Source organism: Xenopus laevis, chromosome 1L (genome assembly GCF_017654675.1).
Source record: "Xenopus laevis strain J_2021 chromosome 1L, Xenopus_laevis_v10.1, whole genome shotgun sequence".
Classification (NCBI taxonomy): domain Eukaryota; kingdom Metazoa; phylum Chordata; class Amphibia; order Anura; family Pipidae; genus Xenopus; species Xenopus laevis.
Window position 1 is genome coordinate 211,697,163 of NC_054371.1, and position 15,143 is coordinate 211,712,305.

Here is a 15,143-nt window from a genome sequence, read left to right on the forward strand (position 1 = left end):
AAGAGTTCAGTGCAGTAATTCCGAAATTAAGAGCAATGAATCTCTTCTTTGGATGGATAGGGAGAGCAGCCGTTGCTGTGGACCCTAGTGTTCAAAACAAAAGGTAGGAGGAATGCTTCACTTAATTAAAGCCAGTGGCAAATCAAGCAGCAGGAGAACACACCACCGCCAATAAAAAAAAAAAGTAGAAGATACACAACTGAAGTTTTAGATGAAAGATTTCTACAACATCATCACAAATGGTGATGACAGTGCTGTCGATTTTCTGTGGTACCGAGGGCTGGAATGTTGGCCTACATGGTAGAGGGCCAATAAAGGAAGCCAGTGTTTTTAACCACACCCACTTTCAACCACACCCATGTTACCACAAGAACATTTAAGACCATATCTACATTAATGGTGATAGCACACCAAAAAACCAAATGGTTGGTGCTCACTGCAGGGATATCACTTATCACTCATATGTGAAAAATTGACCATATGCCTCATCCTCCCCTGTGGATAACACAGAACCCCCTAGCACATGATTAACCTTGAGGACCCCCTAACAAGTATTTCCAAATGCTAACAAACCCTACTAGTTTTACCTCCCGTAGGCAGAGCATGGAACACAAAGACAGCGTATGGCACACACAGGGAGTCTAGGGCAGGCAGGTTAATTGCTATTTAAAGAGACAGTAACCAAATAAGTGTTATAAATCCTACAGTTAAATCTGAAATTTAGATTGCGGCATTAAAACATTCAATTCATATCTGAACGTTCGGCATCCAACAAATGAAATCTGGTTGTGTATGGCCAGCTTAAGAGAAGTGAGGTATGAGAAGACTGTTCAGATATCTGATAAGTATAAAACCACAGGGCATGGGCAGTCTGACAATCATGTATCTTTCACGGAAAGCTATTTCCACTTCCTATTTGCCCATAATTCTGTTGCTAGAAGCATGTATTGTCATGCTGTTTGCTTTAATCTTCTCCCACTTCAAGCAAGTCACTCTGGAAGCGTACGAGTTTTAACTGCAATGGGGGTCAAGGTTTTTGAGACCAAGGTTTTGGGTTAGGGTTGCCACCTGTCCCCTCAAAATACCGGGTGTGGATGTCTGCTCCAGCTCTAGGTGAGCCTCTAGGTGAGCCCTCGGGTGAGTGATGCCAGGGGAGGGTGGAAAAAGAGAGGATCCAGCATATTTCCATTTGTGATACAGGCTATGTTTATTCCTGCCACGGGGGAGCCAGCACCTAACCGGAGGGAAAGTTATTTTTGGGCTACTAGCACTGCCTGGGACCAAGTGTGCTCATTGGGGATAAGGGACTGAGACTTTAATCTGCAAATGAGTAGTGCAGGACTTTGCCTGGCATAGAGGGCCAGGAAATGGACTGGCACAGAATTTCCAGGGCAGTGGGTCATGCGAGTTGAATGCATATTGTATGATGTAAATGTTTAACTTACCCTTTAAATTACACATTCTATATATAAATTTGTTGTTTTTATAAAAGCAAAGTGTGTGATGAATGTTATTCCTAATGGGGCCACCCGCAGGTGTATTCCCGGATTCCATTAGGTGGAGACACTGCCAGGGAGAAGAATTCTCAGTACCTTTCACCTTGCAAAGGGGGCTCAGGACCTGTAAGTGGTAAATATTGTGATGTACCATCTTGGCACCAGGGGGGTGGCCAAAAATGGGTTACATAAGAATTAGTTGTTTGTATAGTAATATAAATTTTCTCATAAATCGATATCATATTTTAGTAATATTTTCAATGGAACAGAATGCTAACAATGCTTTTTTGTAGGTAGATCATGACGGCACAACATCACTAAAAGTATGGGCACTCCTGGGCTACACATTACAGACATACATAAGACACTTGGTTGTGGCATGCAATAAAACTTGGTAGAAACCGTCAACCGCGCTTTATGCTGTGAGCTCTCCGATTGGTCCCGCTCCTGCGTTCCACTCATAGTACTCTCCGATTGGTTCGCTCCTGCGTTCCACTCATTGTACTCTCCGATTGGTTCGGTTCGCTCCTGCGTTCCACTCAATGTACTCTCCGATTGGCGTTATTGGATGTCAGCTGACTCGCGCGTGCCCAATGACTACGCTTCTCAAAGGGTCGCGTCCTTTCCCGTCAACCCAAAGATGGCGACGCGCAGAATAGTGTCAATGCTGAACCGAGATGCCGGACTTCCAGCTCATTTGCGGCGGACCCCGGAGCCAGTTCGCACAGAAGCTCCTGCTTCGCTCTACCCGCCCGTTGTTGCCTCCCTGACTGCAAAGAGTAAAGCCGCCAGTCGGCGCAGGGTGGAGGAACATCACAAGCTGGTGCATAATGCCGGCACTGTGACTGAGAAACTAAAGCTTATCACTGGCCTCCGCAGGCTCAAGTACGTGGTGTATCCGCAAACCTTCGCCTTGAATGCGGACCGCTGGTACCAGCACTTCACTAACACCGCCTATGTGCCCGGGCTGCCCGAGAGAATGGGCCCCGGGGCCCTGGGAGAGCAACAAGTGCGGGAGCTGAGGGAGTTGGTGTGTGAGGCGCTGTTACAGGAGTATCACTACGCCAAGAAGGGTCGCACGTACCTGTACAGGAGCCAGGAAGTCTCAGCAGCCCCTTTTCTCTGTAATCTGGTGTCTGCCATGAGCAGCCGATGTGCCAGCAACAACCCACTGCTCACACACGCCTCTCTGGGTAAGGAACAGCTCCAGTGTCTACAGCAGGGCATTCCATGCTGAGATCCCTACTGCAATCCCTGCTGCAATCTGTGCTGCAATTCCTACTACAATCCCTGCTGCAATTTCTGATGCAATCCCGCTGCATTCCCTACTGTAATAACTGCTACAATCCATGCTGACCTCCTGCTGCAATTCCTGTTGCACCACCTGCTGTAATTCCTACTACAAACCCTGCTGCAATCCCTACTAAAATCCTTGCTGCAATTCCTGCTGCAATTCCTGCTGCAATTCCTGCTGCAATTCCTACCGAAATCCCTGCTGCAATCCATGCTACAATCCATGCTGACCTCCTGCTGCACCCCCTGCTGCAATTTCTACAACAATCCCTGCTGCAATGTCTACTATAATTCCTGATGCAATCCCTGCTGCATTTCCTACTAAAATCCATGCTGCCCTCCTGCTGCATTCCCTGCTGCAATCCCTACTACAATCCCTACTGCAGTTACTGCTGCAATCCCTGCTGCAATCCCTACTACAATCCCTGCTGCAATCCCCACTGCAATCTCTGGTACAATCTATGCTGCCCTCCTGCTGCATTCCCTGCTGCCCCAGGTCATATTCTGTTATCCTGTTGCATACAAACTGCCCACATTGTATTCTGAAAAGAGGACACTCACACCGTGTGCACAGTCAGTTTCCAAAAATGTCTTATAGAACTGCCACATCACTTGACTCTTTTATAATGGGAAACTCCATTACCATAACCCATATTTTACACCTATATTAAAGAGGTGGTTCACCTTTCAGTTATTGCTAATTTGCATTACTCCTCTTAGTATTCAAGCCTCCCCTGTTCATATTCCAGTCTTTTATTCGAATCATTGTATGGTTACTAAGGTAATTTGGACCCTAGCAACCAGATTGCTTAAATTGCAAACTGGACATCTGCTGAATAAAAATCTAAATAACTCAAAAACCACAAGTAATAAAAAAGGAAAACCTAATGCAAATTGAATCCGAATACACTCTCTACATCATACTAAAAGTTAATTTAAAGGTGAACAACCCATTTGAGAGAAGTAAAAGTAAAAATGTTTGTAAAGAATTTTCAATATGCAATTGCAAGTATAGCAGATATATATAGCCACTAAGGGCTTTAGACAAATATATCATGTATAATAGCCGTATAAAATACACACCATCCAATGGACAAAGCAGAAAAAGAATGTGCATGGGCCTTCATCGCCAAAAAAGCCAATTGTCTGGAACGTTAGACTAATTCTTCTGCAAAGCACACATGCAATTGTACAATCTATTCTATTGGCTGGTATTTATTTAATGCTACATGTGGATTCATCAAAATTAGTGTATTAATGCACTCATTTTGATTTGTCAAGAAAAAGCTCAGTGTTGCTGGTCTCTTTTGTATTATTTAAAACACTTTTTGTAGACCCGAGTACAGTATTGGAGTGGTGTGCTGCCCTTGCCATGTATGTATATAGTTATGTTGCTTTTTTTTCAGCGGCTCTCTGGCTTTGCAATTTCAGCAATCTGGTTGCTAGGGTCCAAATGACCCTAGCTATCCTACGTTGATTTGAACAAGAGACTGGAATATGAATAGGAGAGGGACTGAATAGAAAGATGAGTAATAAAAAGTAGCATTAACTATACATTTGTAGCTTTAGAGAGCATTTGTTTTAAGATGGGGTCAGCGACCCCTGGAAAGAGTCTGAAGTAGAAGGCAAATAATTCAAAAACTATAAAAAAAAAGAAAAAAATTAAGTTCAATTGAAAAGTATCTTAAAAATAGCCATTCTATAACATACCAAAAGTTAACATGAAGGTGAACCACCCCTTTAAGCTATAAAATTACATACTTTTTGATACTTTATCTTTTACGAGATGATTAATTTCAATTAGATTATTTATCTGGTTATATGACCAACTGAATTATATTTCCAAGTGGCACCTTATTGGCAAGATTCACACAGCACCTTATGATTTTGTAGACGGCAAACTAAATGGTTTGCCGCTCATTTTAATGGAAACCTTTCATACACTTAAAACCTCCTTTTTATATTTTTTTAAATGTCATACCACCCTCTCCGCACCTTCATAGTGTCCCTGAAGATATCGCTTCCTTATTATGGGGCAGGTAGCAGCTCAGGCTTCAGGTAAAGCTGCTGTTACCTTTCTGTCTTGTGGATTATTGTCCACTAATCAAAATATTTTTTTTTTTTTCTTCAGGTTTTCCTAAAGTAGCCAGTCATGCTCAAATATATAAGCTTTATAACTTTTTTGTGTACCGCAATCAGAAACCACATTTTAAGGGGGAAAAATGGCTAATGCCTCTTAATCTTCTCTTTTAACAGATCGTCAGCCTCAAGTTAACTTTTATTGGTGTCGTGGTGAGACCACGGTTCCTCGTGGGAAAAGAAAAGGACGAGTTGACCATGTTCGATTTCAAATTGACGATAAGCCCCTGGTTCAAATTAGGGTTCCACAACAACTTCCAGAAGTAAGTAATGATTGTGCTGATACAGGTATGGGACCTGTTATCCAGAATGCTTGGGACCTGGGGTCTTCCAGATAACGGATTTTACTGTAATTTAGATCTTCATAGGCTACTAGAAAATCATGTTAACATTAAATAAACCCAATAGACTGGGTTTGCTTCCAATAAGGATTAATTATATCGTAATAGGGATCAAGTAGTTCCTGTTTTTTTATTATTATTACAGAGAAAAAGGAAATACTTTTTAAAAAACTGGATTATTTGAATAAAAAGCAATCTAGGAGAGACGGGCCTTTCCATAATTCTGAGCTTTCTGGATAACGCGTTTTCCGATTTTCAGATCCCATATTTGTACAGGTATGGGACCTGTTATCCAGAATGCTCGGGACCTGGGGTTTTCCGGATAACGGATCTTTCCGTAATTTGGGTCTTCATGCCTTAAGTCTACTAGAAATTTATTTAAACATTAAATAAACCCAATAGGCACACCTCCATAACATTGCTGTTTATTTTTCTATTTCTGGACCATGTTTAATGGCATTTCTGCGTATAGTAAGCGCTTCAGCCAGCACTCTGACGTGACGCACGCATAACGAGAGAAAGCTGAGCCACTATTCTCAGAATTGATATAATCGTTGCTAATATTCCCACAGCTAACAGTTGCCTTTAATGAAACTCAGGGATTCTGCTCAGCAGGGACAAAGATAAGAAATGTATCAATTTAATGGCAGTCTTATCAAAGGTCAAATTTCAAATTAATGGAAATTTTTGTTTTTTTACTCTAATAAATTCAAATGCACTTACAACTCGAATGGGAGGTTATTTTTGAAAAAATGTGAATGTCTAAAATTCAATCGAATGGAAACGATCAGATTTGAATGCAAACGAAACTCAAATCAAATTTTCCTCCGAAAAAAACTTGAATGTCATATTCAAATGGATCGATGGACCTCTGCCATTAACTTGTAAATTAATTCGGCAGTTTTTAGTTAACGAAAATATGAATTTGAACTGTTTTCATGGTCGAGGTGTGATAAATCTCACATTCATGTTTGGGAATTAAAATTCGAACATTTAGCGACCGTCCCTCCCAGAGCAGCTTTAGAAAGACATAAGATGGGGAAAAATTAACTTTTAAACTTTATTATTAGAAAAAAAGGTCACAAATAGAAAGTAATTTAAAAAAATATTTATTTCTGGATAACAATCTGAAACCAACTGAACTGGAAAAAATGTTTGGAAGGTGAAGAACCCCGTTAAGAGCAGTGAAAGAGATGTATACATTTAACATCTTTATGGGATAAGATCTGAGTTTCCATCACCAGCTGCTCAATATGCCAAGCCACCCTTTAATAATAGGAAGGATATGTGCAGTTTTAACTGATCAGCAGTAACAGAGAGGGCTGATTGGTATTTCAAGAAACATATTTGACTATCTGCAGTATTTACTTGTAACACTTTATGACTGACGATTTAGAACACATTTTTATTCTGTGCTGAAGTCATGCTGTGCGTCCCAAGGCAAGAATATATAGAGAACTGTATAGGCAAAAGTTGACATAAATGACATTCCAATAGTAGTCCATAGAGTGTTGAGTACTGTTTATTCTTGTTTAAAACACTGATAAAGCAATAAAATGACAGTGTATATTGTAATTACTGTTTGTTCTAATCTTAAGGCTTGTTTGGATCACGAGGTTTATAAAAATATAGAATACTATTTTGTGACTGCTTTGCTAATTGTGGTTTTTTATTTTGTTATTCCCAAGTTTGTCCCTCTAGATTACACTGTTCCAGAGGAAGTACCGGTAATCAATATGGAACCAAGCCGATTGCCTCTCTTCAGAAGACAGTATGAAAACAATGTGTTTATAGGTAGGTGATAATATCGTGTTATACAAAGAAAGTCAGTATTATCCTATGAAATGGGGTATAGTTATTCCCCTTGATGCAAAAAACTGATTAGCGATTTGCTTTCAGGAGTATCCTCGTGGCTGCCATCAGAAATCACGGGGCCCCCACACAGCAAAATTTCTGGGCCCCCCTTGCCACCCCTTCCTAACCCATCAGTATGAAGGCCACACAAGACACAAACGTTAAAACATTAAGTGCCCCCCTACTAAGTTAAAAAAAAACAAAACTTTGGTGCCCAGGGCCCCCTACAAATTAAAGAAAAAAAAAACATTGGTGGCCAAGGACGCCCTACAAGTTTTAAAAATAACATTGGTGGCAAGGGCTCCTACAAGTTATTAAAAAAAGCATTATTGGCCAGGGCCCCTATAAGTTATTAAAAAAAAAACATTTGGCGAGGGCCCCTACAAGTTATTAAAAAAACACATTTGGTTAGGGCCTCTACAAGTTATTAAAAAAAAAAACATTTAGGGGCCGATTCACCAAGGGTCGAATATCGAGGGTTAATTAACCCTCTATATTCGACTGGGAATTAAAATCCTTCGAACGATTTAAATCCAACGATCGAAGGAATATCCTTCGATCAAAAAAACTTAGGAAAGCCTATGGGGACCTTCCCCATAGGCTAACATTGAGTTCGGTAGCTTTTAGATGGCGAACTAGGGGGTCGAAGTTTTTTTCTTAAAGAAACAGTACTTCGACTATCGAATGGTCGAATAGTCGAACGATTTTTAGTACGAATCCTTTGATTCGAAGTCGTAGTCGAAGGTCGTAGTAGCCCATTCGATGGTCGAAGTAGCCCAAAAAACACTTCGAAATTCGAAGATTTTTTACTTCGAATCCTTCACTCGAAGTTAGTGAATCGGCCCCTTAGTCAGGGCCCCTACAATTATTAAAAAAAACATTTGGTCAGGGCCCCTACAATTATTAAAATAACACACATTTGGCCAAGGCCCCTACAAGTTATTTAATAAAAACATTTGGTCAGCGCCCCTAAAAGTTATTTAAAAAAAAAAAACACACATTTGGTCAGGGCCCCTACAAGTTATTTAATAAAAACATTTGGTCAGGGCCCCTACAAGTTATTTTAAAAAAAAAAAAACACACATTTGGTCAGGCCCCTACAAGTTAACAGAAAAAATAAAACTGCACTTACCTTAGCCAGGGAGCTCAGGTGCTGGTATCTTCAGTTTCCTGTGCTCTGATTCGCCAGTGAAATGTAAGTCCCGGATAAGCTGCATGGCAATTGGATAAAGTAGAGGGGAGGTTCAAACTCCACCCATCCAATCCCCATGCGGCTTTACCTGGACTTACACTTCATGGTGAATCAGAGCACAAGAAGGAAGATAGATGTCATTGGAGCTCCAGCCCTCTCTCCCTTCTGAAGACTGCAGCTCGCTGATGGCATGGGCCCGGCTCTGCAAGTAAGTGCAGCATGTTTGGGCTCCCCCAAACCATCCGGGTAAGGAAATCATGTGACTTTTTGTCACAAAAAAGGAAGTAAAAATGGTTTCCCCTTGCCACCCCTAATTTGCATATGCAAATTCGGTTCGGTATTCTACCAAATCTTTTGCGAAGGCTTCGGCCAAATCCAAAAAGTGGATTCAGGGCATCCTTAGTAGCAATGGGGCAGCCATTCAAATGAGAAAAGGCTCAGGTTACACAGCAGATAAGCTCTGTAGAACATAATGGTGTTATCTGTTATCCACTATTTAACCTGTGCCATATAGTCTTTTTTCAATTTCTGCCATTGCTACACAGCAGCTTGTTTATATGAACTATAGTAGAGTTTCTGAAGCAAACGGATCATAATCGTTTAATACACAAAAGCCATGAATATCTTGTAAATTATATCCTTATAAACTGTGAGTTCTGATGTCATCAGTTATAAACGGTGAGTTCTGATGTAATTTCTGTCACATGACTCACTGAAATTTGTGTATTATAATAAATAAAGTACCCCCTCTTGTAAAACATAAGGATATTAGAAGTTACCTCGGAGTTCCATGACCTGTATAAAAACACTCTGCCTTCGGCCTCGTGTTTTTATATGGTCATGAAACTCCTCGGTAACTTCTAATATCCTTATGTTTTACAAGAGGGGGTACTTTATTCACTATATAATTGTCGGGCGTGCAAACATTCAGAAATCCTCAACATCAGTACAATATTAGATCAGTTCCAATGCCTATATCACAAAAGGAGAGTAACCTGTTTGTTTATTACACCTCTAGGTTCCAAAATTGAAGACCCTTGTAAATTTGGGCACACGCAGCTTCATATGGTGCCTGATAAGTTCAAGCGCGAAAGACTTGCAAAGTTAAACCTTGCCGACCAGACTGAAGTTTTTCTGAGGGCCAACGCCATTGCAAGCTTGTTTGCATGGACAGGCGCACAGGCTATGTACCAAGGTAATGTTCATTACTCATGTATGCGTCGCTACTACAATCGTGCTTTTACTAGCCTGCTTGAGAGAGGTTTGTCAGACCAGTGTGTATATTTTATAGGGAACCTATAAGTAATTATTGTCTGGTATTTACTCATGCCAGATACACAAATCCTGTGTGTGTGCATTTTATTGGCTTCTTTGATGGGGGATTGATTCAATATGAGAAATTATTCAGCCGTTGAACCTGTTTATAGGGTCACTACATGTGGGCATACACCATAGCTGGCTGGGGAATAATTGGAAGTGATCTATGGTTTACAGTAATTCTAAAACACACAGTTAAAAATTGAAAGAGGCAGCATCAACCCCTGTTTTTAACATCCATTCAATGTGCAGTTTTACTGGACATATCTCTTGCCTATTGTTTTCATTAGGATTTTTTTAGTTTGTTATATCTTGCACTAAACAGGGCAAAATCGGAAAATTAAACTAGTCACATTCTACTTCCTGATTCTTGCGAGCACAACCAAAGCAAATCAGCAGTCCACTGAGCAACTGCTTATAAATAAAAAAAAACCCTTCCCCCCCCCAACTGCAGCCTGCTAGGCTCATTATACAGAGGGCTTCTCTGTAGACCACTAATTTGCTTTGTTTATTCTTGTACAAGTCAGAAAATAGAATGTGATTTTATTTAAATTTTTAGGCTTTGCCCTGTTTATCTTAAAGGGAAACTGTCATGGGAAAAGCAGATTTTTTTTTGTTTTTATATTTAATTTTGAAATTTGGCATGGGGATAGACATATTGTTAGTTTCCCAGGAGCCCTCAGGTCGTGTGACTTGTACAGTCACTCTTTACTGCTGCACTTCAAGTTGGAGTAATATCACCCCCTCCCTCCCCCAAAACAACAGAACAATGGGCTGCTAACGAGATAGCAGTTCCTGACACCTCTGCTAAAGGATTTGTTTGCATTGCTAATATTGTTCTCTAGCCCTAACCCTAACCTAGTGGTACACATAAGAATAGCACCAAAGCGGAAAATCCCTGCTTTTTGCACTAATGGTGAAAAGGGGGTAACCTGAATGGACCTTTGAGAGCAGAAACTTACCATCTGAGGAGAGTGGGGTTCAGCTTTGCAGCATCACATTCTACCCATGCCTCAAAAGGCCCTTTTCAAGTTCAAGGGTGCATTTAGAGTGTTGGAGAGTAAAAGCATTTGTCCTAAATCGAATGCATCTACCAGTACAACCGCTTTACCTTACATCCTTTATTTGAATAGCATTGGATGCCCTTGTGTCTCCGGGAAAGATTTACTAGTCAAAAATCTCTTTATATAGGGCATAACCTTGTATGTGCAGGTATGAGATCCATTATCCGGAAACCCGTTATCCAGAAAGCTCCTGAATTACAAAAAGGCCATCTCCCATAGACTCCATTATAATCAAATAATCCAAATGATTTCCTTTTTCTTTGTAATAATAAAACAGTAGCTTGTACTTGATCCCAACTCAGATATAATTAATCCTTATTGGAAGCAAAACCAGCCTATTGGGTTTATTTAATGTTTACACGATTTTCTAGTAGATTTAAAGGGGACCTGTGACCCCAAAAAAAATTCAAAAATCCTATTTTATCACATTAGTCAAGCAAAATTAACTTTAATTACACTATATCAATTATTTGAATCTTGTTTCCTTCGGTCTGGGAATTCATAATTATAGCAAGCAGGCAGGAGCCATTTTGTCTACACTGTTATTAAGACAAGATTTGCATCATCTCAGAATCTTGTTTGTGCACCAGAATGGGGGACCTGATGTCCATCCCCATCCCCTGGTTACACAATTAAATGGTGAAGAGAACGGGGGAATGTGTGGAGAGCAGTGAAATCTAGGAAGTGCTGAATGGAAAGAGAAAGAAATTGCCTAAGCCATAGAGGAGGAGCAGACAATATTTGATTGACAGCTGAGATGATTAAATGAGCTTACAACAGGCTATGAATGCTTTAATAAAAATAGAAATCGGATTTCATGTTTAATTTGAAAAGGACTTTTAATATACAGATTCTTGTGTCTGGGTGACAGGTCCGCTTTATCGTATGACTATCCAAATTACAGAAAGATCCGTTATCCAGAAAGAGCCAGGTCCCAAGCATTCTGGATAAGAGGCCCTGTATCTGTATTTTCATTGAATCATATCTGCAAGGATGACACGTCCAGGATGGATTTGGTTTCTTGTGTCATCCGCAAAAGCAGATACATTACTTGCAGTGCTCTTCTCTGAGTCATTAATGACAAGTCTAATGAACTGTGCAATTAATACAGAACCACCTGCTCCAATTACATAATGTAACATTGATAGTTGCTCTCTGTATATGACCTCCAGACATTTCTCTGCCCAATACAAACAGCACCACAAGCCCAACAGACCTTAGTTTAAAAGCCATTCTCCGGGACATAGCCTTCAAAGAGATGAATGACTAGCTTGTCCTTCTACATGTATATAGGCCTTCTCTATATAGGCCTATAATTGATTGACAATATAAGCCTCGCGAAAATGTAAATTTCATATAAGATTCAGCATCATCACCGGAATATACATTTTCTAAATACTGGTATGGGACTTTTTTATCAAGAATGCTCCGGACCAGGGCTTTTCCTGGTAAAGGATCTTTCTGTAATTTGGATCTTTATACCTTAAAGTGGTTGTTCGCCTTTAAATAGGCTTTTAGTATGACGTAGAGAGTGATATTCTGAGACAATTTGTAATTGGTTTTCATTTTTTATTATTTGTGGTTTTTGAGTTATTTAGGTTTTTAATCAGTAGCTCACCAGTTTGAAATTTCAGCAGTCTGGTTGCTAGGGTCCAAATTACCCTAGCAACCATGCACTGATTTGAATAAGAGACTGCAATATGAATCGGAGAGGCCTGAATAGAAAGATGAGTAATAAAAAGTAGCAATAACAATAAATGTGTAGCCTTACAGAGCATTTGTTATTTTTAGATGGGAAGATTCAGAAGAATAAGGTCCATTATTAAAAAACGATTAAAAATTAATAATGACCAATTGAAAAGTTTTCACCGCTCTAGATCATACTAAAAGTGAACTTAAAGGTGAACCACCCCTTTAAGTCTACTAGAAAATCATTTAAACATTAAGGGGCAAATTTGTCAAGGATCTAATTTTTAAATTTCGAGCTAATTTCAGTGTACTTCATTTTAAAAAAAAAAAAAAACTCCAATCACCTCGAAATTCGACCCTTGATAAATCTGCCACCAAAAATAAACCCAATAGGCTGGTTAAAGGTAACTTACTATCTTAATTTGGGTCTTCATGCTAGGGATGCACCGAATCCAGGATTCGGTTCGGGATTCAGCCTTATTCAGCAGGATTCGGCCGAACCGAATCCGAATTTGCATATGCAAATTAGGGGTGAGGAGGGAAATCAAGTGACTTTTTCTCACAAAACAAGGACGTAAAAATGTTTTCCCCTTTCCTCCCCTAATTTGCATATGCAAATTAGGATTCAGTTAGGTATTCGGCTGAATCTTTGGGGCAGGATTTGGGGGTTGGGCAAAATCCAAAATAGTGGATTCAGTGCATCCCTACTTCATACTTTAAGTCTACTAGAAACTCTTGTAAACTGGTTTTGCTTCCAATAAGGATTAATTATATCTTAGTTGGGATCAAGTACAATGTACTCTTTTATTATTACAGAGAAAAAGGAAATCATTTTTATAAATTTGGATAAAATGGAGTCTATTGGAGATGGCCTTTCCGCAGATTCGGAGCTTTCTGGATTGTCTTTCCAGATAACGGATACCTTACCTTTATAACCAATTAAAAAATGGTATCATTTTCTGAAATAATCAGCTCTCCCGCTCTACGTATCTGTCACTATTCATACTCTGCTCATACAGGAGTTGGGAGTCTGATTTTAAATAACAGATCCAATAGGGGGGCTCGGAAATGGGTCAGAATTAATTTTAGAAAACATCTTATTTCGGTTTTGTATATTTATTTTTTTGATACTTCTCCATTAAATATTGGAAGCATATCCGCTGTCTTGTAGGTCATTAGTACAATAGCAAACGAGCAGGAACTTTCATCATCTCCATCCAACTCTTTATTGACTCTCTTGTAGGTTTCTGGAGTCACGATGACTTGACTCGGCCGTTCACCTCACAGGGTATCATCTCCGATGGGAAATATTTCTCCTTTTTCTGTTACCAACTGAACACTTTGGCCTTATCTGCCGATTCGGATAAAAATCCTTCCCGAAAGAACATTTGTTGGGGAACGCAAAGCTCTCCATTGTATGAATCTGTGGAGGAAACGGACGTGAAAGGATTTAATGATGATGTTTTTAAGCAGCTGGTTCAGTTCTTTCTTAACGGCTCACAGTAGAGGCGTTTGCTGATTTGTTGGGGGCTTGGGGCTGTATATATTTACATATAGAACGCACTTATGTGTTGCTATGCAAATAAAGTATTTGCTGAAAGATTTAGTTTGGTTATTTTTATATACATATTTTACAGAGTATTTTCTCTCCTGCTATACAGACAACCAACCCTTTCTTGAAGTCAATGTATCTGTCACAACCACCACTTTACAGAGACATTTACACAATGTTTTAGATTGTAAGCGCCAATGACCAGCCACCTGTTTACTTCTTGTGTCTCTCAGTAGTTGCATGTTTAATAAATATGTCTCCGAGACAGATGGAGACAGGGAGACAGAGACACGGAGAGACAGAGACACGGAGTGACAGAGACACGGAGTGACAGAGACACGGAGGGACAGAGGCACGGAGGGACAGAGGCACGGAGGGACAGAGGCACGGAGGGACAGAGGCACGGAGGGACAGAGGCACGGAGGGACAGAGGCACGGAGGGACAGAGGCACGGAGGGACAGAGGCACGGAGGGACAGAGGCACGGAGGGACAGAGGCACGGAGGGACAGAGGCACGGAGGGACAGAGGCACGGAGGGACAGAGGCACGGAGGGACAGAGGCACGGAGGGACAGAGGCACGGAGGGACAGAGGCACGGAGGGACAGAGGCACGGAGGGACAGAGGCACGGAGGGACAGAGGCACGGAGGGACAGAGGCACACAGGCACACAGGCACACAGGCACACAGACACACAGGCACACAGACACACAGACACACAGGCACACAGGCACACAGACACACAGGCACACAGACACACACATACACAGACACACACATACACAGACACACAGAGAGAGAGAGACACACACACATACACAGAGAGAGAGAGAGAGACACACACACATACACACAGAGAGAGACAGACACACACACATGCACACACAGAGAGAGACAGACACACACACATGCACACACAGAGAGAGACACACACAGAGAGAGACACACACACAGAGAGAGACACACACACAGAGAGAGACACACACACAGAGAGAGAGACACACACACACACAGAGAGAGAGAGACACACACACACACACAGAGAGACACACACACACAGAGAGAGACACACACACACAGAGAGACACACACACACACAGAGAGAGACACACACACACACAGAGAGAGAGACACACACAGAGAGAGACACACACACAGAGAGAGAGACACACACACAGAGAGAGAGACACACACACAGAGAGAGAGAC

The 15,143-nt window shown here is 40.9% G+C and overlaps 1 protein-coding gene across 1 annotated transcript; it reads left to right on the top strand.

Annotated features, from left to right (window-relative positions):
• The first annotated feature begins 2,113 nt into the window (after positions 1-2,113).
• mrps30.L (mitochondrial ribosomal protein S30 L homeolog) lies at positions 2,114-13,987 on the top strand. The gene is given in 5 exon segments (NM_001096652.1): positions 2,114-2,689; positions 5,046-5,191; positions 6,958-7,063; positions 9,334-9,510; positions 13,629-13,987. Coding segments are annotated over 5 exon segments (1,245 nt in total). The 5' UTR covers positions 2,114-2,136; the 3' UTR covers positions 13,892-13,987.
• The last annotated feature ends 1,156 nt before the right edge of the window (positions 13,988-15,143 follow it).